Raw genomic sequence first — 24,245 nt, 5'->3', positions numbered from 1 at the left:
TCATAACACACCTCGACAAATTACCCCCCACCCAACTCCCATCCTACAGACAGACAAACACACGATGGGTAAAGGAGATTCTTTAAAGTTTGGAGAGGGGATGGTTGTAGCTCCAAGGAAGACGGGATCATGTTTGAAGAAGATGATACAGCCCAATATCCGTAGGCATCTACTGTATCTTTTTGAAGTCTTAGACCCATGATAAGAGAGGAGAACTTAAACTGAATAATTCAACTTTTTCTTAGTCACACATTTTTTAAAAGTGTTAAAACACCTCTCAGACTCTCCAGTCCACTGAGACACATAAAGAGGCAGGATTTAGACTAGAAAAAAAATAGGAGGAGCACATCCACTAAATGTATAGAGGACAGCTTCTCATTAAGAGGCAAAGTCCAATAACAGCACCATTTGTACTGGGGGCCAGACAGACTCCAGTCATAGCTCTATTCATAAGTCCATTTAAATGCTCTTACTGAAATGTCTGGTCTGGACAAAGAGGCTTAATATGTCTGTCCACTGTTTAACCTTTGGTTTAATACAAGACATGACTGACTACTATACATTGTGTCAAACATAGAATGGCTACTGGCTATAGAATAAAATGAAATTTAGAGTTATTACAATATAATAGAATTTAACATTAAAGTATATCTGGAGTCATGAGTGATCATATGTAATGAATAACAGTATTATCATGTCACAAAAGTCATGAAATACTAGATATATGAAAGTGTTGTTGTACCAGAAGATTATTTACATTAATAATTAGTCTGCTGGTTATTTTCTCCATTATTCAATAAATGTTTTGATTTATAAAATGTCAGAAAATGTTGAAAAATGTGCATCACGATTTCCTAAAACTGAGGTTAACATATTCAAACAGCTTGTTTTGTCTAATTAACAGCCCAAAACCCAAAGGTATTGAAGTTACTATAATAGTAACTAATTAAATGCGAATAAAATATTCACATTTAATTATTAAATGATCAAAAATTTTGCCAATTCATTTTCTGCTGATCAATTATTAATTTTATCTACTAATTGTTTCAGCTCTACATTAAAGCAATGGACGGAAAGATTTTGTATGTGTTGTTCCCTACCATAGAATGGTGCAATCACTTCCCATGTTCCTCCATCTGTCTATTAAGATCTCCTGGTATGTTATAGATGTGTGCATTCACATGAATGCATGAAAATGTGTTGATGACCTGCTCCCTGACAAATCCCCAACAAGCTTCTAACTCAAACCTTTCAGTTCCTTAACTAGTACAGAATAGTTGAGGCATGAACAAAAATGGACGTCTTTACAACTGCAATACCTCAGTGAAAACCATGTCAAATCAGTTTAATTTGAGTTGCCTCGTGGGAGTTATCCAGGACCAATTCAATTGACTTCTGCAATCGATTGGTTAAGCTCATAATGGTAGCATTACATTAAACCAATTGCTATGGTGCTCACACTATAGCCAAATATATCATTAGGTAACTCCCAGGTGCAGGAATTACAATCAGGATCCCGATGGTAAACATCACTATCAACTCTGCCTAGTAAGCACTTCACCTTAAACATACACCCACACACGCAGATCTCTCTTGTGTAATAAGCTCAAATTGGAATGCAACAGACCAATTAATCAAAAGTAGTCAGTCTAGTGAGGCGGCCGATTACAAGGTGTGACAAGAAGCTTGAAATTGGTCCTTCCCTTCCATCCATCTCTATTGACTTTCAGAACGGCGTGTGCACGCATGTGTGCGCCTATATGCTGATACACGGCTGATTTTCTACCCGGTGACTCGATTTCTTTCTCCCCGCCCCAGAGAATAAACTGATGGCTGTGCTGTGATTAAATTCCGCTCTTCGTGACAGCAAAAATCTGATTTACCAGCACCAATATCTCACCCTGTGTTTTTTTTTTTTTTTTTTTATTGCCTTCACAGTGGCTGGCTCTCCCTAATGGAGGCAGAGGGCTTTTTCTCCTTGTGTCTGAAATGTGCATGTCTGCAGTGACATAAGAACACACATAAACCTGTCTCCCCCCCCCCACACACACACGCACACACACCTATCTTCCTTTCTTCCATTCAGTAAAAGACAAATGTCAGGGAGCTGAGCATCAGCAGAAGTGGTGCAGTGCAGATCCCAGCGCAGTGGGACTGACTCATGTCGCCGGGCAAACAAAAAGACAGACAAATAGAGCGAGAATAGAGAGAGGAGAAGAGGGCAAGTTGTCCTCTCTAATCCACCTCCTTGCTGACCTCGGGTCAAATGCTGCACGGCATCTTCTGACACGGGCTATTAGAATAAAGCCATGACAGCCACAGCAATTAACGATGCTTTCTGGATATTTGGCCTGGATTTACTATGAATTAAACACTGATGTAATGAGCACAACACTCCTTTTTTTCATTTAGCCATATCACATTATGAGCAGGTTGGTAAAAGTTTGCCAATCACACATTCCCAATGTTTAGAACAACTACACTGCTTTAAAAGGACATTAAATATCTGCTGCATCAATGAACTCACACACATGCGCTCTCAGGCTGTCAGCCACGTCTACATCATTAACACATGGCTTTTTGTGATGACCGCGCACACTCATTACTGCTCTCAATAAACACCAGCACACTGATTCTCCCCATATTACATTATCACAGCGCTGAGGCGTAATTCCCAACGGGACAGGTTCACACTCTCTTTAATGACTTCAATAAAGTTGGTTTACATATCAAAAACCTGACCGGATATTCAACAACCAACAGGACAGAAATAGGCGTGCCATCTGCCATTATTCATGAGGGACAAACCATTTGGCATGTTTACAGAGGAAAATATTCTTTAAACTGGTTTGAGAGGGAATTTGGGAGTTGTTTCAATTGCAGAGTACCTTTATTGTGTTTAAAACCAAAGCCAGGACTGCCAAAAAATATTAAAAATATGATAGATGTGTATGTTTGAGTGAGGTGAGGATAATAGAAGCATATTGGTTTCTTCTGAGGGATTTGGCTTTGCATCTGGGTATGCAGGTCGGCGTGTACATGTATACTTGTGTATGGGAGTGTGTGTGTGTGTGCGTGTGTGTGCGTGTGTGTGTGTGTGTCGGGGGCGGCCTCTTCTCTCAGTCTGCATCCTGCATAAAGTAATAATCTGTGTTTATACCAGTGGCTATGATGGAGTATTGTAATTATGGTAATGTCGAGAATTGAAGCTAGTCTGGTTTCTGACAGCCCTGCAGCTGCCACTGTGAGTGGGCACAAACACATACACACACACATACACACACACACACAATGTGCACACTTTTATTCATACAAACCTAGAATTGAAGCGAGGTACGGTATGTGGATTAATACTTTTTTTTTTTTTTTAGCACAAAGACACACACTCTAACCACTCCTACCTTGCTGTGCTGTACAGTCCTGTGTGCGCAGTGCGAGTGACCATTCTCCAGTCCTACACACAGGGACTCGCCACCATCCACTGCAGCACACACATCTGGAGAGAGACAAGAGAGAGAGGAGGAGGAAAGTTTTATCTTATGCTCGTACCACCCATCACTGCATCTGTACAACAGTGGTTTCTGCTTAAGCACATTGTTCTACCGACCACGAAACACAAACAATGCTGGCTGGTTTCAGTCTAAATCCGTCATGGGTGCCTGCCAGTCGCACAGAACTTAAATATGTCTCCAATCTGAAAATGGCAATGGCATTCAGATGTTCCAAAAAAGAAAAAGAAAAAAAAACACTTGGCAATCCTAATTAAAGACTCTGTTATCTCTGTCCTTGTTTGCCTGGGAAAAAACCCTAAAACGGTTTTGTAGATAAAGTTCACTGCTGGTTTTCTTAAAAATCCCTCTTAATGAAATGTACATTTGCATATGAACTGTCCTGAAAGGATGATATTATCAGAATAACTGTTTTGAAAACATTTCTCTGATTTTGCCTACTTCTCATTAAATTCAAGGTCCTGAGGACAAACCCTCTAGCAGTTGGCACATGAAAAGACTTTATTTGTAATTGTAGCCTGGGAGGCAGGCCAACGTGACTGCAGGAAACAAAAGAAAACTTCTGGACCTCCCGTGGAGCTGAACTTCTCCTTTCTGAGCTGGCAATCATTTGTCAACCAAATGTCTGACTGCTAGAGCAGAGTCACTAAAGATATCTAAGCATCTGATTTCGATTCTCTTTTCTTATGCGTTTGTATAAGGCTGAATGAATCAAGATGACAGACAGTTTCTTTTTAGGAACGCTTTCATGAAATTGTTTGTGTCATTTGTGTCAGACAAGTGTTAATTCCCCCACTGTTGGCATTTACCTCACTGCCTCCTCATCAGCCTGCCTGGGATCCTATGCCCTCTAGAGACAGAGAAGAAAACTGCAGGGCACTTTGATCACGCCACTTACTGTAATGAGGCCTGCAAGTCATTAATCCCTTTGTGTTCAATTACGGCTGTAGTGGAGGAAACGATATACTAATGAATTATCATCATCACGATGACCCTTTTTTTTGACCGTTTTTTTAAATGATAGAAAGTCATTTAAAAAAAGCAGAAATTGAGGATGTCAGCTGCACAGTTCTGGTAAAGTTTTGTAAATTTAATTAGAAAAATCTATTCTATTAATAAGGTCATTGCTTGCTGCGTGGGGGTAAAGTGCATAATGTGAACCCACGACATCCTGTTTTCAAATCTGCTCTCTGAACATTTTGCAAGTCATACTCTTTCCTAATTTACATTCTCATGTTGCTTTACCATTATTAGAAAGCTTAAGTATTATGAAAATAACTATTTAAAATATAAAACTTTTACATTTTGCTCTTTTTTACTTATCTATTAACTGACCATGGGTAATATTCAATTTGTGTGCCTGATCCGACAGAAAATTAATCATTAAATTAACTGTTTTAAGATGATCAAATTATCGTTTCAGTCGATCTTCAAGCGTAAAAGCCACATGTTCACTGATATCTGCTTCTCAAATTTGTGGCTTTTATTTGTCATATATGATGAGCAAACTGGATATTTTCGGTATGGATTGTTAGTCAGATTTTTAGAGGCAAATTTTTCATTTTTTCTGACATTGAATAAATAAACAACCAAAATGATCAGATATTCGAGAAAATAACCAGCAGATGATTCATTGATGAAAAAAATTGTTTCAATATGTCCTGTTATGTCATAAAAACCATCCATTTCTTACAAAAACAGAACTGTACTAAAACTTCACACACATTTAACGCATCAGTGTACTTCAGTTATGTATCCCTTACCTTTAGGACAACTCTTGAACAAGGAAACTATGTTTCTATCAGCTGGGTATCAGCTGTGTTTGTCCGGCGACAGGAATGACCTTACTGTTCAGCTCTGACACCTCGCATCCACAGTGAGATTAAACCGAGCTGACAGGATACTTATACATTCCAGCAATAATGAGCCCTCTGCGGTCAAAAGCCCCTCCTGGCCTTTCATCTCCCTCAGGACATACAGAGCTGTGAAAACTTCATTCGGAGCTTTCTACCGCTTTTTTTTTTTTTTTTTTAACTTTTGACAGTGAAGACCGATTAAGTCTCTTTTGAGGAAGTAGAGCTGTGAAAGATCTTAACTGTAAGGGAAGTGTTGTGATGGTCTTGTGGTCGGGGTGACAAACAAACTACTTTCTCAGTAAAGGTTTTTTTTTTTTTTTAGGTTTACATGAATCCCATTCCCTTAAAACTATATCACGTACACAAACTTCCCAACATATAACTAATCACAAAATAAAAAGATGCAATACAGCAGGCAACAACATAAAACAGAAAGAGACAGAAGAAAAACTGGTCTTTAACTTTAAGAAGCGGCAGACCAATGTGGTTGTTTGCAGGACTGACACCGCTTGCTGATGGTGTCACTTACTGAGAAAACTGTACACATATACAGAAGAGAGAAGCGTTACCCCGATGGGTGTGCCGAGTTGTCGCTTATCAAAGGAGATAAAATGTCTTTCGTTGTTTGTTTGAATGCATCTCTCTCACACACACACACACACACGCAGGGTCCCATGTGAAGCTAACAAACTAGATCTAAAGGGTATCATTATCTACTTCACTTTCAATTTCACTGTTGAGTGTCATGTGAAAATATATAGCCTCTTAGTTCAAATACAGTCTCGCTGATGACTAAATCTATTTTTCTCACTAGTATGAGAATTGTGTTGTTGTGAGTGCATATGGATTTAAGCACCTGTGGAGGACTTGGCTCGGTGCTTGTGTTTGGGAGCCGGGTGGTTGGATGCCACGTTTAGAGGCAGCGGCCCGTCCCGCCTCATGCTCAGGTGGAGGGTCTGCTCAGCAAACAGCGTCTGGATCAGTGCCAGGTCCAGCCCCGACACACAGCGGCCATTCAGCACTAGGATCTCATCGCCTGGACGCAAACCTGGGAACGCACATAAGCATGTTTCAGCATATACCGCACACACGTGATTTCAGGATTATCTGTGTCTATCTTAGGCGTGTTGGCACCTTCACTGAAGGCCAGTCCATCAGGGAGCACCTCACTGACAAAGATCCTGCTGTTCTTTTGACTGTCTATATGTCCTGTTACTGCGAAACCTGGTAGGAGGAAGAGAAAGAGAGGAAGTTAGACTGATAGGCACAGAAGCAGCAAGATCAAATGAAGGATCATGAGAGGTACATGAAACTACAACCACAACATCCATGTCTGACTCACCAAAGTCTCCAGTGCCACTCGGCTTGCTCATGTGCAGCGTAAAAACATTAAGTGGGACCACCTCCAACTGATCATTGACCTACAGGGTGATATCAAACAAATCAATAAACAAGAAATAAAGAGCAGATAATGAAGAGCACTCTGTGTCAACATGCAATTGTTTGGCCTCCTCACCACATCTCGGAGGAACTCGCCAGGAGCCACGTGTCGAAACTCCACGTCCGGTCCCACTCGCCTGTGCAGTCGGAGGCAGTGCAGACCCGGGTCCAGCTGTTTCACCTGTTTATACAAGAGTCCCTAATGTTTAGCAGCCCATATGCACACAATCATCGGACATGTTTCACGCACCAACACTTAAGTCTGACAGCTGCTGTATGGCAGAGGCGTGAATTATTCACCGACTTTACAGTCAATGATGAGTAATTTTGCGGTAAACAAAATAGCTTTACCCAGGGGATTACAGAAAGTGTGTGTGAGAGTGTGTGTGTGTGTGTCCATCTGACTGCAGTCATTCTTAGGGTACTGTGTGAACTCGGACACAGGATGGATAGGTGTGTTATTTCAAGCCCATGGGAGAGTAATACAACAATATCTGCTGCTACAGATGCTCCAACAAAGACCATTTTACCATTAACAAGACTACACCTGATGTAGCTGATCATTTTTAGAGCAGCAACTTTCTATTTACACATGACAACTAGCCAAATTACAAAAGTATGAATAGCAGGATTATGTACAAAGACTAGACAACAAAATCCAAATGACATCACTGATTTTGTTTGTTTTTATGCTACAACCGTCAGGAATATTGTTCATTCATTGCGGTGTCATGTGATCATTTATCTGTAACCGGCTGCCAAACCAACCTTGCAGGCTGCAGAGAGAAGGTCGGCAGCTGTCTGGTCTCTTCTGACGGGAACTTGGACTGTCAGGCTGTCTGGCATGTAGACACACGTCAGCACGTCTGTGGCACCACTGATGCTGTCCCACACACTGCCCTCAGGGGGCGACATGGAGTAGATGCTGGTCAGCACATCCAGCCTCTGTATCGGAGGAGAAGGGGGGGGGAAAGGAAGATAAAAGAGAGAAGGGGGGATGAGCAGCATGAGATGGAGGAGAGTGAAAAGGAAAAGGGGGGGAAAGGAAGTAAACACAGTGGGGGTGAGAGAGAGCAATAGACTTTGAGTAACAGCACACAAATCAATACAGTTCCATTAGTCTAAATGCTTGGCTGTGGATCAAGCATTGGAGCAAAGATGTCATACAATTAGCCTTTCAGAAATTCATTTGACAACGCAGACGGTAGTTGCTTCACATAATAGTCACCGTAATGACCGTGTACACGAGAGAATTAGCAGGGGTCGACTGGCAGGTCTAGACATCCAGATGATATCTGTGTGTGCGGTTCCCCAGGACTTATTTACTTTGGAACGCCACAAGAGTAATTTTGAAGTGATATATAATTTATTTCAAAATCAGTCAAACTTTCACATCACATAATTATTTGTTGGTGGCATTAACAGTGAGGTTTGAGCTGGGTATTGAGGCGGGGAGTTAGCCCACCACCCGGCCTCACAGGCAGCCATTTGGGGGTTTTGGTTGCGACTTTGTGTCTCTGGAGGGAAAAGCGCCACTGCTGTGTTGTGGGGCTGTGGGAGACGCCAAAGTGCAGCCTAAGACCACAATTATCAAGGCTCTAGATCTTGAGGAAACGCTCAATCACACCAAATGTACCAAACCTCATGGGCTGAAGCAGTTAGTGATTCAGCACTTCTGACAAAGACGATATGAGTTCTCGGTTTAACTGAGACATGGGACCCAGAGAGATAATTGCCTCAGTGAATAGGTCTGAGTATATAGCAAAGTTTTAAATGCATTACTGGATCATAAAAATGGAGAGTGGTGTGTGTGTGTGTGTGTGACTGAGGCTTTCTCTCTGATGTGCATGTGTGTGAGCTTTTCTGTCTGTTTCAGAAGCTGTTTGCGTGCTGTTGATGCATCAACTCAAGAGGAAAAAGACCTTTTTCCCTGCCAGACAAAAAGCCTAAGGGACAAGCTAAAGTCTCTGATTCAGAACACCACTTAGCACCACACACACAAATAGCGTTCTACCCGGTGTAGCTCAGATAAACACATGCACACAAGCAAACATTTGCCTCATTTTCCATCTAAATGTCCCCTTGACTAGTCTACTTCAGGAATTAGTGCCAAAATAAAGGTGTTCTTGTTCTTACGTCAATGTTCTTTCCAAAATGTTTCCCTAACCTGTAGGGATGGAGGAACACAAGGTGCTGCTTCATCACCCACCTTTACCCACCCATTTGGGATGTGAGGTCATGCTTACAAAGTGAGAATGAAAAACAAGCCGTCATGGCAACTGGTTTCATAACCGCCACCGTTTGTGTCCCGGCAACATGGCGTGACCGGAAAACTAAGATTTGGTTGCCTGCGCTGACCTGACCAGCAGCTGACTAACACTGTACACTCATTCATGGTCAGAGAGGGTTGTAACGGACCGACGGTTGCCCGGTCAACGTTCCACAAACGACTGCCAAGAGTGCAGTCCAGGCACACGATGGATCTCGACAAGTGCTCTGTGTGGAGAGAGTGTGTGTGTACGCTATTTATGTTTGCATTCAGCCAAATAATTCAAACCAATAACTTCAGTCTTTCCTCTCAAGTGTGGAAATTATTTCCAAGCTTGCCGTCCTCCACCCTGGCGCTTCTAAAGATGGACTGTGAAGTAACAGGACGTTCGGTGGCCGCTGCACAAACACAACCTTTCTGTTCCACTTAGCAACTGAGTAACAAAAATACTGCAATACTGACTGAAATAGATAATAAGCTAACCATGAAGAAGAAACAGAAGAGTAGCTGTGGACAATTTCAGCCCATTTCCCTCTATTACATCTATTAAAAGAGTATTTTCAGGTTCTTCTTTCCACCATAGTGACACGCTGTTCTACACAATCATACACACAAGGTGACAACGACTACCTATGCTGCTCTGCTGCCTGTTTCTCAGCCATGACTTTAAAGTTGAGGCAGAGGTGTGTATTCGTGGGTAGCAGAGTGTGGTGAGAGGTGGTGACACAGAAAGAGGAATCCGTATGTCATGGACAAGAACAGTTGGATGATCACCAGCCAGCAAAAATAAAAAAAAAGGGAGACTAAAAACATTTGTCTCAGATGGTATTTTAATCCTCCCTGCCAAAGGAGAGGAACGTGAGCAGAAAAGTGAGCTGTTACCATATTTCCAGAACCCTTCCTTTGGAATTTACTTAACAATAACATTTTTATACATTTCTAATATGTCATGTGTGAGAAGGCAGAAGTAAGTTAGAAAATCACTCTGTTTACTGTGCGAAAGCGCTGAAAGTCAAGCACTCATGTCATTTTTCTAACAGCAAGATATTCACTCACTCCTCTCCTGACAGCAGGAGTGGGTGGATGGAGGCTTTGAAGAGCAAAACTATGCCAGTCAACGTGAGCTCACTTTTAACCTCTATAGGAGCCAGGGAAGCTGGTGTACTGACAGGTTCAGCCCATATAGATGTTGTGCTTTAAGCAACAGTCACAATCTATGACTAGTGCCAACATAACCTCAGTCTGTTGAAACAGCTGGTAGGTTAAAATCATATAGAAAGGATAGTAATCACACAGCAGTACAAGTAGAATGAAGTTTCGGCACAAATACACATTCAAATACACCCTTCAATTGACTTGACTTCAAAGGACTAGTGGAAGATGATTCCTAAATAGAGTAATTCCAGGGATTTGTGACCCAAGTTGGACAACAGGCGCATAGACATCAAGACAGAGAAAAAGAACTGTATGTGTCGACAAAAATCAATACAACTGTGCTATCCCCCCCTCCCCTTCTTCCCACCCTGAAGAGGCTTAATCCCCACATCAAAATGGATTCTAGTGACGACCTGTTTTCCACATTCACGTCCAAATCTAGGAAAGATCGAAACACTCAACTAAGGGGAAGCTGCTGCATTTAAAGCAACATTAAAGCGTAGACCCAATGAAGGCCATCATTGTTTCCCCAAACCACTTCCTGTTCTGAATCCATTTCTAGGCCCTTAATGGGGGCAGTTTTAACATTTGCCACATTCATCACAGACTCATACTATGAATCATTGCATCCTGTGGAACAGTGATCTTCATAACACCCGTTCTGCTCTTCTAAAAGTGTCCATTATACTCATCTGTCAGCACCACACTTCATCTGTTCGTCCCGGAAAACTTTGAGGAGATTTTATTTGAAGGAAAAAACATACTGTAGTATTCTGCATATATGCATTTAAGCATTTATGATATATATAAGCTCTAGAATAGTGGCACACATACTTATTAAACCTGAAATAGATTTTATGGTAACTTGGGGGCAGCAGAAATAGCCTGTACTGACATATGATCACCTTTAAGTTGATGAACTCGTGAAGAAAAAGCAAACAAGCAATATATATATATATATATATATGTATAAAGAGTGAGGTCCAAAAGTCTGAGACCACATTGAAAATATTTAATATTTATATTTAATATAATATTTAATATTTTCACGTAAACCTGGAAATACTCAGAAACTTTGAGGATTGAGGAACATTTAAAACACAAGAATGACATGTAAAACGAAGAAGAAATATTTATGATTCTGCACTATTTCTAGATCAGACATTTGTGGAAGTGACCAACTTAACTCCCTTGTACAAAAGGTACAATACATCAATCTCAGTTCCCTCAGAGATAGAAAAGCAATTTAATCACAGATACAGAATTTGCTGAATAAAGAATGTAAGACTCCAATCAGCAAAAGTAGTGTCAAAAGGAGGCTGTCTTATTGTGCTCTCAGAGGACAAGTAGCAGTTTCTAAACCATTTTTCATGAGGGGAAACAAGGCCAAACACTTGGGCTGGACTAAGAACCAGCATTTCACAGTGGATGACCGGACAAAAGTCCTATTTACTGATGAATCAAAATTTGAGATTTATGGAATAAACAGGGTGTATGTAAGGAGACAAATAGGAGAGATAATGATACACACTGACAGTGAAACATGGTGTTGGGAATATTCAAGTCTGGGGGGTGTTTTGCCTGCTCTGGAGTTGGACACCTGCAGCGAATCGACTTCACCCTGACCAAGGAGAAGTACCACTCCATTCTTCAGAGACATGCTGTACCCTCTGATTTGCATCTTTGTGGTGAAGGATTCATACTGCTGCAGGATAATGACCCCACACACACCTCAAAGCTTTGCAAGAACTACTTGAAAACTAAAGTCCTGATTGTCATGGACTTTCCTTAACAGTCACCTGACCTCAACTCCACTGAACATTTATGGGGAAACTCGAAGACTGAGAAAGCCAATCATTCTGTGACATCACAAGGAGCTCTTTGGAGCACTGTCAACTCATGCTGGGATGACATGGGTCATCAGGTTTTGCTCAAACTTGTGGAGTCCATGCCAGCTTGAGTGCATGCTGCCATTAAAGCAAAAGGGGACATACCAAATACTAAGATACTCTGAAATTCATGTAAATTTTTCAAAGATTCAACTTTTCACTCAAATTGTTAAGCTGATATTATCATTTGTTATGAAAAAAATCCTCTTCTAGGCTGACATTGTCCCCATCCACAGGGCACAAGGGGTCACTAAATGGTTTGATGAGTATGAAAACGATGTGAATCAAATGCTATGGCCTTCGCAGTCATCAGATCTCAACCCAATTGAACACCTATGGGAGATTTTGTGGAAACTTTTGAGGTTTGGAGCTGAATCTCACAGTTCACACTTCCTTAATGGAGGCATGTAACCACCCAATAACCTGCAAAATGCTGCAGTCCCATCGTCTGGCTGCTCAGATGGCCAGAATTCACACTCGTTGATCATTCAACACTCTTACCATACACACATACACTCACACTTTCAATCAGCACTTCTGGTCAACACTTAAACTCAACACCCTCCATTAACTGAATTATACCGTGAATTGGACCCCTGTCCACACCGGAGTTTAACACCGTTCTACTGCTGTAATAAAATCTGTTGTTAAATGTGCCATCTATTTATCTTTCAGACACCTGCAGATCAACATGAAAGGAATGTCTGCTTTGATCCTGGACAGGTAATACACAGAAGCAGACACACGTACACACCATATGTCAAAAATATCTTCACACAATCCACCATCAAAGCTATGAGAGACAGCAGAGGTCAAAGCAACAGGACTTGTTTCTGCCACGGCTACTTCACGCTGAAACCGATCAGTTGACACATTAAATGGTACCACAGGATGGATATGACAGATGGCAGTGGAATTTTAAAAAGATATATCAAAGATCCACAATCTGTGACGGACAAAGTCACTGAGAGCTATGACTCACCTCGGTGCTCCTGGGAGGTAGGGCATACGTTTGACCTCCTGCATCGCTCTCAAAGATCTGAAATCAAGAGACAGGCAGTTAGAAGTACAGACAGTGGGGCACCACACTGATTGACTCATAAGCAATTAAGAGACCAGCCACTTCGGCAGCACAATATTAGACACACACGGTGCTATTATGTAGTTAATTAAAAACTACGCGTGGCGAGTACAGCGCTTTGATACTGCTTCCAAGCGGGGTCTGTAGCCTTTGAAGGCGCAATGGTGGAAATATGCTCTGTGTGAGTGAGCAGAGGGGGTGTGTGCGGACACTGAGTGGTTTCTGTGTAGCAGAGAGATGAAAGGGGGAAACAGCCTGGTTATAGATGAGACGATGACAAGCGCTCCCCCTCTCCATCTCCACATTCACCCTTCGGTGTCAAAATCTCTCACTTCTTGATCCATTCTGTCTCCTTCAATCTCTCCTCTCACTCCTCTTTCTGGCTTGTGATTGTAAGTTGTGTTGTATCAGGCTGAGCCTGATGTTGGAGGTGACTCTGCAGTCTCAGTGGGCTCTTTAAGACAACAGTTACACAGAGCTATCCATAATCTGAGGGTGTGACTCCAGTCCTCATTCAACAGGCTGCAGTCAGCAGTTTTTACTGAGATACTTTGTGGCAAAAAAGTTCTCAAAATGGGTCTGACACAAGCTCAAACGTGCTTGTATTTTGCTATGAAATTAAACCAGTTGAAGCTAAATTTCTTGCCAAATATTTCCTCTGAAAATATGCACACTGCAGTTTAAAAATAGTGAAGGGAAAGGGCTATGTATGGGGTCATTATAATTCAACCTGATCCTTTTCCCAAGAATATGTTTGACAAAATCCAACTACTTTTCTCCAAGAAAAAAAAATCCTTTACAATCAGAAAAACTCTCTGGCTCCTGTTATGGTAGTAAGAACCCTCATCTGACCTCTGATCAGCAGGCTACAGTAACTCTCCCTCCCCAACACAAGTACATTTATAAAGTGGCTGTAAACAGTGCTGCTCCACCGTAAACTGACTAATTTTAGAAAGCTTTACGAACTCTCCCACAAATCCTCGGACCTTTCTGGCCTACTTCCCACAGCCGACTGCCGGCCAGCTCCTTACTGTATACATAGCTCTGCTAAGACGGATGAGAGATGAGAAAACGAGGCAGAAGGAGACGGGGGGGGGAGAGCATGACTTTGGGGCAAGGTTGTCAAGCGCAGGGGTAAATGGGATTTAGGCTTAGTCAACACAGATGAGTCAGTATGGAAACTGTGGGAGAAGGACTGGCAGCCAACGTTCTGATGTTTATGCTCTGAGAAATGGGGGGTTTGGGAGAGAGGACGGAAAAAAGAAAGACAAATTGTGAGTGAAATTGGGGGGAGAGTGAGATAAAACTCTAGGTTTAAGAGATTAAATAATCAAAAAGGAGGGAGAAGCAAAAAAAAGAGTTTGTTTGATTTGGAAGGAGGGAGATAAAGGGAGAGCATGGGGTGGGGGGAGGGTGGGGGGGTGAGTACTGAAAGAAGATATCTCGAAAATCTTGGAGAAAGTACAGTCCGAGAACCTGAGAAGGTAACAACAGATTAAGTGTATGGAGGAGAGTTTGGCTCCTCTGATGGCCTTCCTGTCCAAATCCCTCTCCAGCAAACACGTGTCTCTTCAATACCACATGAGAGAAGCGCCAGGACGGGACTGATGATGTCATCTGAGACGACCACGACTAAATTTCACACAAGTCACAGAGAATAACAGAAAACCGAAACTAACACTACAATGACCTTTTGCTCTTGTAAAAAAAAAAGAAAACAACACAAAAACAGCAGATGTCCAGGAAAACCCAGGACTCTGAAAATCCCTTGAAGCACTAACAGCCATCAAGTGCTCCTTATTAGCCTCTACTTGTATGTAAAAAAAGCACTAAAAAGTGGCTGTGAGAGAGGAGGGACCTGTAGAAAAAAAAAAACAAAGGGAGGCTGTTTAATATTTAGCGTCTTTACACCAACCATCTGCTGGTGTCTGCAGGGCAGAGGAAAAAGTGGAGAATGCCATCTACCACATATGGCTTTTAATAATTCATGTGTGTGCTGCAGCGCCACCTCGGCCTTCTGCACTGCGAAATGTAACTGGGCCTCATTAGGGTGGCCGGCTGGAGTTCCCCAGCAAAATAATAACATACACACATACCTAGTCGTTGACAGACGTGCGCACATGCACAAATACAAATATCACGGAACAGGTGGTGGGACGGATTAGCTAGATAAAGGCCGAGTGAAACAGGACAGGCAACATTTTGTAGCAGTCAGAGCTCACCTAGTGAGGAACATGATTGGTCCTTAGCTGCGCTAGCTCCAAAACAATAAGACACCATATTGACTTCACAGCATAAAGAAAAATGGGAGCAGTTAATCAAAACCACACTCCTCTCCCTCCCATACTCTAAACTAATGAACAAAGGTCCATAAAAGACTTGAGCAAATGAGTGTTTCCTGTAGCGATTCTTAAAATAGACCACCAAGAGTAGAGTATTCTCCAAAGCTGTACCTTCAGGGTACACAGTGGTGGATCCCTATATCAATAAATAACCAGTCTTCATGAGTCTAATTACTAACCAGAGAGGATTTAGACTCCCCCCTCCGCACCTGGGTAAGGAATGCTCCCTTATGTTGATGGGAGGTTTGCACTCAAACTTACAGGAAAGGAGGGGGGGGGGCGCGCACGTGAACTTATGTGCTTCTAATTAATAAAATCTCCTTGGGGGGAAAATGTGCTGAAAAGACTGCATGACTGTAAAAGTCTCTTGCTTGCTTTCATGTCAGTGCAGGCATATTTCATTTGAGTAAGCAATAAGGCAACATGTTTGCAGGTTGTTTTGTTAATGAATATGCACAATGTGTACTCAGGGTGTAAGTATCAAGACACCGTTTTTCTGAGCAGCACACCCCAAGAGACTATGTGCATGACAGTATACTTTGATGGGGTGTGCATGTATGCTTATGAATTCTGCATGCTCATGTCATGGGTGTGTGTGTGGGGGGGGATCGTTTTCTTGCTGCTGAATGCATGAGCTGGGGGATCCTGCATTAAGAATCTGCTAATCCAGACCACCTGAAGAGTTTCATTACTCTTGAATTCAATGGAGATTATTTAGTGTCACTTCAAGGTCTAAGTGCTGCTGTAAGGCTTTCAACAGTGACAGGAATACACAAATACTGATATAAAGCTGGTATATTACATAATCTTTCATCTACTTACAATACTGGTATCTGTTTTTTGCCTTAAGTGAGTGCTGACTGGCTCTCTATATGTCACATATTAAAGTAATTTGTCCATTACCACTACGCCTTTATCTGTAGTTTGTACAAAATAACGCAGACAGAACACAGTGCAATCTTTGTGACATGAGAATAATTGCACAAACACCTTCAACCTAATGAAGCACCGTTTGCTGCACAATTTTATCCTGAGGCCAGCAAGCTGTACTGAGTTTGACTACAAGAAAAAACACCAACAACAGTGCATTTTTAATGCAGCTTTCATCTGCATTTTACATACATTCATAGAAAATTCGGGACACTTGATATTCCTAAAAAACTTAAAGTTTTAAGACATTAAATCTAACACTTTTGATTCTTCTCACACTTTAAAAATAGATTTAAAAGTAGTGAACACTTTGATACATCTATGTCAACATAATAAAAAGAATTAATACCTACTACAATTTTACGCACTTTTGGTATCTATATTATATTCAAAGTGCCAGTATTGTTTTTAATCATACCAAGATCTGTGTGTGTGCTCAGCAGTACCTGTGATGCAGAGGGCCTCTTTTCCCGGCCTCTCTTGGTCAGGTTGTCGAGGCCTTTGAGCGAGGAGAACAGGCCTCTCTTGCGCTGACGGTAAGTCAGGGACAAAGAGCGCCTCCTGAGCGTGGCCTCATCTCTGGAACAGATCTGAACAGATACACACTATCAGGACTATAATCATTTAGCTAAAACAAAAATGTCCTTCTAATCAGACCATCTTAATTAGGTTTATTTTCCTCCAGTAATGCATAAAGGGGGTGTTCACAGGATGCCTTTTAGATTTGAATGATTAAAAGATTTTCAAGGTTGCTGTTTGACATCAAGTAAATTAAAACTGAAGCATCACATACAAAAAGGAACGTTACAAAGCATCTAAACAGGACAAACTGCTGGTCCCTTGATTTTTTATTCTGCATAGTCATTCATCTGTCCCTCCCCTAGCTCCTAGGCACTGTCCTGGGTTTCCTCACCAGTGCGTGGAAGGAGGAGACAGAGAAGATGCCCAGGCGTCCCAGGGTGGTTTTGGTGGGGCGGCTAGCAATAGCTAGCAGGCTCTTTGGGTTGGGCAGCTCTCCACCCTGTAGACTGGCCAAGTAGCAGCGCATCCTGAAGAGATCCATGTTAAACCTCTCCAGGTTCTGCTCCCACTGCTGGATCTGAAGGAAGAGGAAAAACAATACTTTGGTAAGTTTGTTGGGGTCTCTGAATGTTAATTTGGTGGATGGTTTTGGGTGGTGGTTTAGAGAGGAGAGTAGGGGGTGGGAGGGTAGGGGGGTAAAGAAAAAATGAGAGGGAGGGAAGGGAGAGTCAAAGGGGGGATCCAGGGTCAGTAGAGTGCTTTCCATTAAGCTGCAATTGCTTGCAGATGTTGGTGGAGGGTGAGGACATAAATTGGAGGGTTGATAGTGAAGGGTGACTGCATATCTACCAGAGGAGCGAGAGCGTGTGTAGTAAATCCAAATACCCATTTTTTATGCAAGTCTAGAGAGGGTGGTGATGTTGCACAGACCACCCGTTAAACCCCCACCCCATGTGCACACAAACACACATACACACACATACAAAAATGTACAATTGCCTTCCCCCTATCCCTATTTGCACTGTGTAAGCTATGAGAAAGTGCTTATTTTGTTGGCTGGAGACTAGTTTTAATGAGAACACTCAAGTTAAACAACCCTCTATAACAACTGCCTTTAATAGGTCTCGTCTGCAGTGTGAGTTAATTTACAATAAGACACCCTTTGGCATTGTCCCATTAGGTCTCATTCACATTGATGGCATTCTTTAGGATTAAGAACAAACTGGGAGGGTGGCATTTTATGAACCTCAGACTTTTCAAACATCTTGCACAGAAATCACCATGGGGCCATACTGTGCAATGTGAAAAACGACTATGTACATAGCTGTGCAGGTGGCCTCAGTTAACAAGCCTTGAGTGAATGACATTGAAGCCATGATTCCCATTGTATACTTGGACCATGAGAACAACAGCTAGGAATCCACATGCTTTGGTTAAAAATGACCTTGCATTTGGCATGCTTCTTATTTACACAACTGGAAAAATTAACAGAGTGAGGCATTACGTCATTTTCTGAGCAAGAATGGCAAAGGACCCCAAACATCAAGCCTTATCTCTGGAAAATCAGTCTCTTTAAAATTTGAAATATAGATTACTACTATATGAAAGTTTTTGAGTGTGTTTTTGTAACACATGCTTCGTGTTAAAAAAGTAAAGTTTAATCCATAAGCAATAAAACGCACCCTGAGGTTTTGCAGCTACAGCCTTACTTAAGTACCTTTCAGTGGCTAACGTTAGCTAATACTAGCAATGTTTGGATAGATATTGCTGTATAACAGACATCACTGAGTCAGTTTATTAACTTGATGAATCTACTTGGGTTACTGTTACACTATGTTTTAGCATTGTGTCTACAGGTAAGTAAAAGTTACATGGTCACATTTTACCTACAATGCTAATTAGCAGCAATTGCTATGTATGATACAGAGATTATAGGCGACTAACCTCATGTTAAGTCGTATAAAGCCATATAAAATGTGACAAAACAACTACACAACTATTAGGTCGGCCTTCTTATTTGGATAATGGCAGTCACATAGAGCATTAGCATGGTTAGTATTGGGCACCAGAACAAATAATCAACCAGGGACACATGGATGACTTTCGTGTCTGTGTTCTCATCACTTAATAGGTAGGCTGACAAACATGTATTCCTTTCACGTTTTCACTTTGTCCGAGGGCTTTTCTGTCGGGTCTTGGTGTTCCTCTGCTGAACCTGAACTCAAACACTTTCTACATAAATCTTCTGATGTAAGGAAGCAAAGCACATTTTTTACCCTGCTATTCTTGGGACATTATATATAACATGGTGTTCTGGGGGAACTGTGAAGTAATTCCAGTGAGTAGTTTGAAGATGACTTTAGATGAGGAGGGAGGTATTAGTAAGTAAATCAGATAAGCTCCTTCTTCAAAAGCAAAGACAAATTTAGGAGAGTTGCTGCTTTGGAAAAACTCATGTCTATGTATAACTATCACACAAGATCCTAGCATGCTTCTGATTTACATGCCATCTGGATGTGTTTGACAACAGTCGAATATCCGCATCTTCATTCAGGGATGTTCAAAAATAGTCCTGTGCATAAAATTCGATTTGATGATTCATGCCAGGGTGCATCACTGATGAACAGAATTCTTTTAAAAAAGGCCTATGCAGTATTAGTCTGCTGCTTCATGGGACTTAAATCAGTGCTTTAAGACAATCAGGCAACATCAGTGGAAAAACAGGGCATGTTGGGGCCCATCTGGCCTGCGTGCACAACTTATTTACATCCATTTCAGAGCCATTAAGCAAAGCAGAAATAAGCCTTTCTTTTCACAGATCCTCATCTTTTCTTGGTTCCCCCTCTTTAACATCTGCCCCCGGCTCTCCATAAAAGCCCTAATGCATAATAAGTCTTTCAATGCAACTTGATCATAGTGTGTGTGTGTGTGTGTGTATGTGAGGGTGTGTGATAGGGGGCAAAGGCAGACTTCAAAAGAGGTCTACTGGCACTGATTTCAGTAGACATGGGTGGGGGTGGGGGTGGGAGGGTACATCAAAGTAGTGCCCTGTTGGTGCTAGACAACCCCACCGAAACCTTAAATCTATCATCAGCCTCAGGGCGCCTGTATCAGAGCCCTGTCCAATACCCCTCTGACCCTGTCATTGACTCCTACCCCGTCTGTCTCTTGGTCTACTCTGAGGTGGCATACTGCCTAATTGGAAACAGATACAAGCACACGATTGGTCAGTCCAGTAGTCAGGCAGTGACATCTCCACTGGTCATTACTGCGGTGAGCTGCCTAGCTTGTATCTTGGTTGTTCTTCATAAAAAAGATACTCATATGTACACTCAGGAAGACCAAATATAAGTCCTGATATACTCCAAAAAAACAGCAAGCATTTTTTGCTTTTTAAGTGCACAGACATGAGAAGCTGATAAAACACTGACCCTCATGGCTACGCATATGCAGAAAGCATAAATTTGCCTTAAGAGGCGCTTCAAGTGACCACCTGAGTCGCAGACAAATGATGCAGCTGGATTTTCCCGCGTTCCACAATAAACACTAATTTCTTGTAAAAGTATTTGTGTTCTTGCTACGCTAAAGGTTATGGGCTTTTTATACCCATCTATAATCTGCTGTGCTGTATGTAGGCTACAGCACAGCGCTGGATGCTTTGGATTCTCCCCCAGGCTGTGAGGAGGAGGAAGAGGATAATGCACGTTGAGAGCCCATTACCAGGAAACATCTGGAATCCCAATCTGATGCTCGGGGAGCGAGATGCTCCCCTGGGCCCCTCACGATGTGTTTGGGGATTGGTGCATTTAGGCCACTTCTCCCACCAACAGACGAAAATAAAGCACAGGCTTGTCACCGCACTCACAAAATCAGGAAATATAAGTAGGGCACATCATGTGGTTGCTACATGTGTCACGTGGTATAATGACACACAGAGGAGTCTAAAAATTAAAACTTAGCATGAAAAGAGCATACATTATGCCAGCTGATCTATCGATGCTGTAAAGTAATCCAGCAGATTTTCTGTGGAATCTGTCCCAGGGGGCAAGAAAAGCACTTTAAAATATTCTCAGTGACGCTGCTATTCATTTTAGCTAATTCTACTAATATTTCACTATCAATATCATTGTCACCAACTAACCTGGTTTTCAATGGCCTTGCGGTTTTTGGGATCGCTGACTACCGTCAGCTGAAGCTCAGCCATCTTCTTCATCTTCCCATCCATGTCGATCTTCTGCAGCAGGCCACGGACCTGGCTCCGCAGCAGACGCACTGTATCCTCCTTGCCCTGGCGCTTGGCCAGCAGCGAGGCACTGGCAGAGTGAATGGCTGTCACCCAGTTTTCCAGGTCGGTCTGGTTGCTGGCCTGCAGGGGCAAAGAGGGACGCGAAGTTCAATTTGATGAAGTAGCAAGAGATCCGAAGCCTGATAAATCTTCTAGGATTATCAATACGCTGCTGTTGTGTTATTCTATCATACATCACAATAAGATCATTGAGTGGCAAGCCGGGCTTTGCTGGATCAATAAATGAAAACTTGATTAACGGTGCTTCTATGAAAAAGCGCTGGTTATGAATTGTTTCTGAAATCAAACATATATTTTACCCGTTAATAAGCCATTTCATGATTATCACTCTGTCTTTATAAGATGATTCACTCTGAGGCGTTTGTTATGAATCAGTTGAACCTCTTTTAGAATAAGAATGACTCATGTTTAACAGGCCATGTGAGTGGAAACAAAAGGATGAAACCCACACCGTCTTCACGTCATAAAGTTGATTTTCTCACTGCTTGCCTCTGGGGTTATTTCAGATCCACACTACACTGTTTCATTAGATGTAGGTCTGGACACTGTGCATATTGCAGTCTGGGGAGCTTGTAATCTTGAGTGGAGGAGGCTACAAGGCAAGAGCTGAGGCTGGCCATGAATTTGGTACTGATATGTAGGTCAGTAAGCACAACAGGCAAATGGGCTCTCAGAACCCTTAGCGGGAAAGTTTGGGCACTTTGCCTGCAAGTCCCTGCCAGGCTGGAATTGGTCATTTCATATGAGATACGTGAGGGAAGGGAAGCTCAAAGTGTGTGTATGGTGTAATTTAACCACAACCATGTACTGAATCTCTGCACACAAACTTTCTGACTTTCTGCCTAAATGTACATTCTGACAATTCAAGACAGTAAACTAGTGAAAGTAATGTGGGAAAAAATTTTGTTATGTTGAGTTGTAACAAACATCTGCCATCCATTACATCAAGCAAAAGTTGAAGCCTGGCAAAATATTCAACAATGAACAAGATTTCTCACAGACGTCATTCACAAGATTTACCACTGATGATTTAACTCATCTGCCGTGGATTTCAGAGAAATGTAGCTGATGTGTTTCACCTGGAAGAGGTAGACATCTCCGTATGAGTTGCTCAGGCAGAAGACATTCTCCTTTTTGGGGTGCTCAGGAACGGCCTGGACGATGCTGTCCTCAGCCAGGAGAGCATAGCGAGGTGATAGATCCTGCTCTGGAGAGCCTTTACCATATGTCTCATAGAACAGCAATGTACATCCTGAAAAAAGATGAGATGATGAGAAGTACAGACACAAAAAGTAAAAGAGATGGACACAAATGTACAAGTGAGTGAGGCAGAAGACAAATAGGTGTACATCATCAAGCCAAGTCTCTCTAGACTGTAAGAGTTTGGAGCTTTTAACAGCTGTTACTGTATGATTTACAGACAAAATGTCCTTGTAAAAAAGAAGATAAAAGAAATGAAGTTCAATTGGACTGAAATATTTGAAACATAGAGTGCGAATTTTTTAAAGACTCCCAAAAGGCCACTTGGAATCATAAAAATAAGACTGTCCTTGCTCTTCAATACTTAAAAGTAATGTGTGTGAAAGCAGCATGTGTACATGCACACAGACACATACACACACACATCAGGTGGCCTGAATTTTATCCATTCGACCAGAAGCAGCAGCGTAATTCCCTGTAAGCTTTTAGGATTGGAAGAAAGGACAATTACTAAATGTCAAGTGTGATGCCAAGGGTCAAGGACATGACTTCTGTTAGGAGGAAAACCATGAGACCAAAGAGGAACCTACCTGTCTGTCAAAACTGAATTATACAACAAAAAATTGGATAATCTACTTAACATTGAATTATTTTAAAAACACAAAGTCAGCACAATCTTGGACTCAGCTTCAAGGAGAATGGTGCATAATTGCTCGTCTCACTTGCTCCTCTGTCCCAAGACTCAAGCTCACCTTTCAAGGTCACCCAGTACTGCTTCCACTTGCGGCGAGTCACTAGCTCCAGCTTCCTGTCCTTGTGCAGGGTTACGAGGGGTTTGAAAGAAAGCCACCCGGCCCGTCTGACCACCCCTTGCTCCTTTTCAAACAGTAGGTCCAGCTGCTCCAGGGAACCCTCGGCCGACTCGCTGCTGCTCTCCCCCTCCTCGGTGGAAGCGTCTCTTCTTTCGCCTCCTCCCTGTCCGGTGCCCATCTCTAGCTCCCTCATGAAGTTCTCATAAATGTTCTGGCGGAGGGCATCGTTGGTCGTTTGGTGAATAGCCCCTGACGATTGGGCCCTGGATGCTCCTGGGAACCAAACGAGGCTTGAGACCTGGGAGGGGGAGCTTGTGTCTGCAGTCAGGCCATCAACTCCACTGTCAAAGGCATCGCTCAGGTCCTTGTACCTGGTCTCCTGATAAGGCACAAGATAAGCAAAAAGGTAAGGGTGAGATATAGGAACTGGAGGACAGACAATATGGGGGAAAGCATCAACAGTCGCCATTGAGGATGTTTCATACTTGATTTACAGATTCATTGTTCCTAATTACATTTAGGCAAAACCCCACCTTGTCAGCCCCAAGACATACACACCTCTGTATATATGGCAAGCCCTATGAGCCTACCATAGAACAAAAATCAAACAGTACTCTTTTCAATTAGCCCCAAGGCACTGCAGAATTGGAGGAGAAACTTTTGAAAAAATCTAGTCAAACCCCTCGAACCTACTTCAAAGTCTGCATTACAGTCTCTTAATCTTTCACTAGGCTGAGAAAGTGGGACAAATTTCCTGTGATGGCACCTGGGAGGTTGGAACCCTCCAGGCTCAGACAATTTCACGTCATTTGAGGTCTGCTGTGGCTTCCCAATTCCCCAAATGAACACTTGATGGAATTGCACTCTTTCATGCCTAATGACAGCCTACCTACACTTGACTAGATTGCAGCATTGATTCTGCCCCTGGCAACAG

General features: G+C 42.3%; 1 protein-coding gene across 3 annotated transcripts in view; it reads right to left on the bottom strand.

Moving 5' to 3' along the window:
• Positions 1–24,245, bottom strand: part of tiam2a (TIAM Rac1 associated GEF 2a) — a 92,258-nt gene that overhangs the window by 19,858 nt on the left and 48,155 nt on the right. For all 3 annotated transcript variants that reach the window (XM_044374656.1, XM_044374655.1, XM_044374657.1), the window contains 12 exons: positions 23,252–23,690; positions 22,379–22,551; positions 21,135–21,359; positions 17,385–17,570; positions 16,918–17,061; positions 13,101–13,157; positions 7,574–7,750; positions 6,882–6,986; positions 6,708–6,786; positions 6,500–6,589; positions 6,222–6,413; positions 3,402–3,496 (listed from right to left, as the gene is read on the bottom strand). In XM_044374656.1, coding sequence (XP_044230591.1) covers positions 3,402–3,496; positions 6,222–6,413; positions 6,500–6,589; positions 6,708–6,786; positions 6,882–6,986; positions 7,574–7,750; positions 13,101–13,157; positions 16,918–17,061; positions 17,385–17,570; positions 21,135–21,359; positions 22,379–22,551; positions 23,252–23,690 — 1,962 coding nt within the window. The remainder of the gene's footprint in view (positions 1–3,401; positions 3,497–6,221; positions 6,414–6,499; positions 6,590–6,707; positions 6,787–6,881; positions 6,987–7,573; positions 7,751–13,100; positions 13,158–16,917; positions 17,062–17,384; positions 17,571–21,134; positions 21,360–22,378; positions 22,552–23,251; positions 23,691–24,245) is intronic.

This window comes from Thunnus albacares, chromosome 15 (assembly GCF_914725855.1).
Source record: "Thunnus albacares chromosome 15, fThuAlb1.1, whole genome shotgun sequence".
Classification (NCBI taxonomy): domain Eukaryota; kingdom Metazoa; phylum Chordata; class Actinopteri; order Scombriformes; family Scombridae; genus Thunnus; species Thunnus albacares.
The sequence above is the reverse complement of the archived record's forward strand: the minus strand, read 5'-3'. Positions and strand labels throughout refer to the sequence as shown.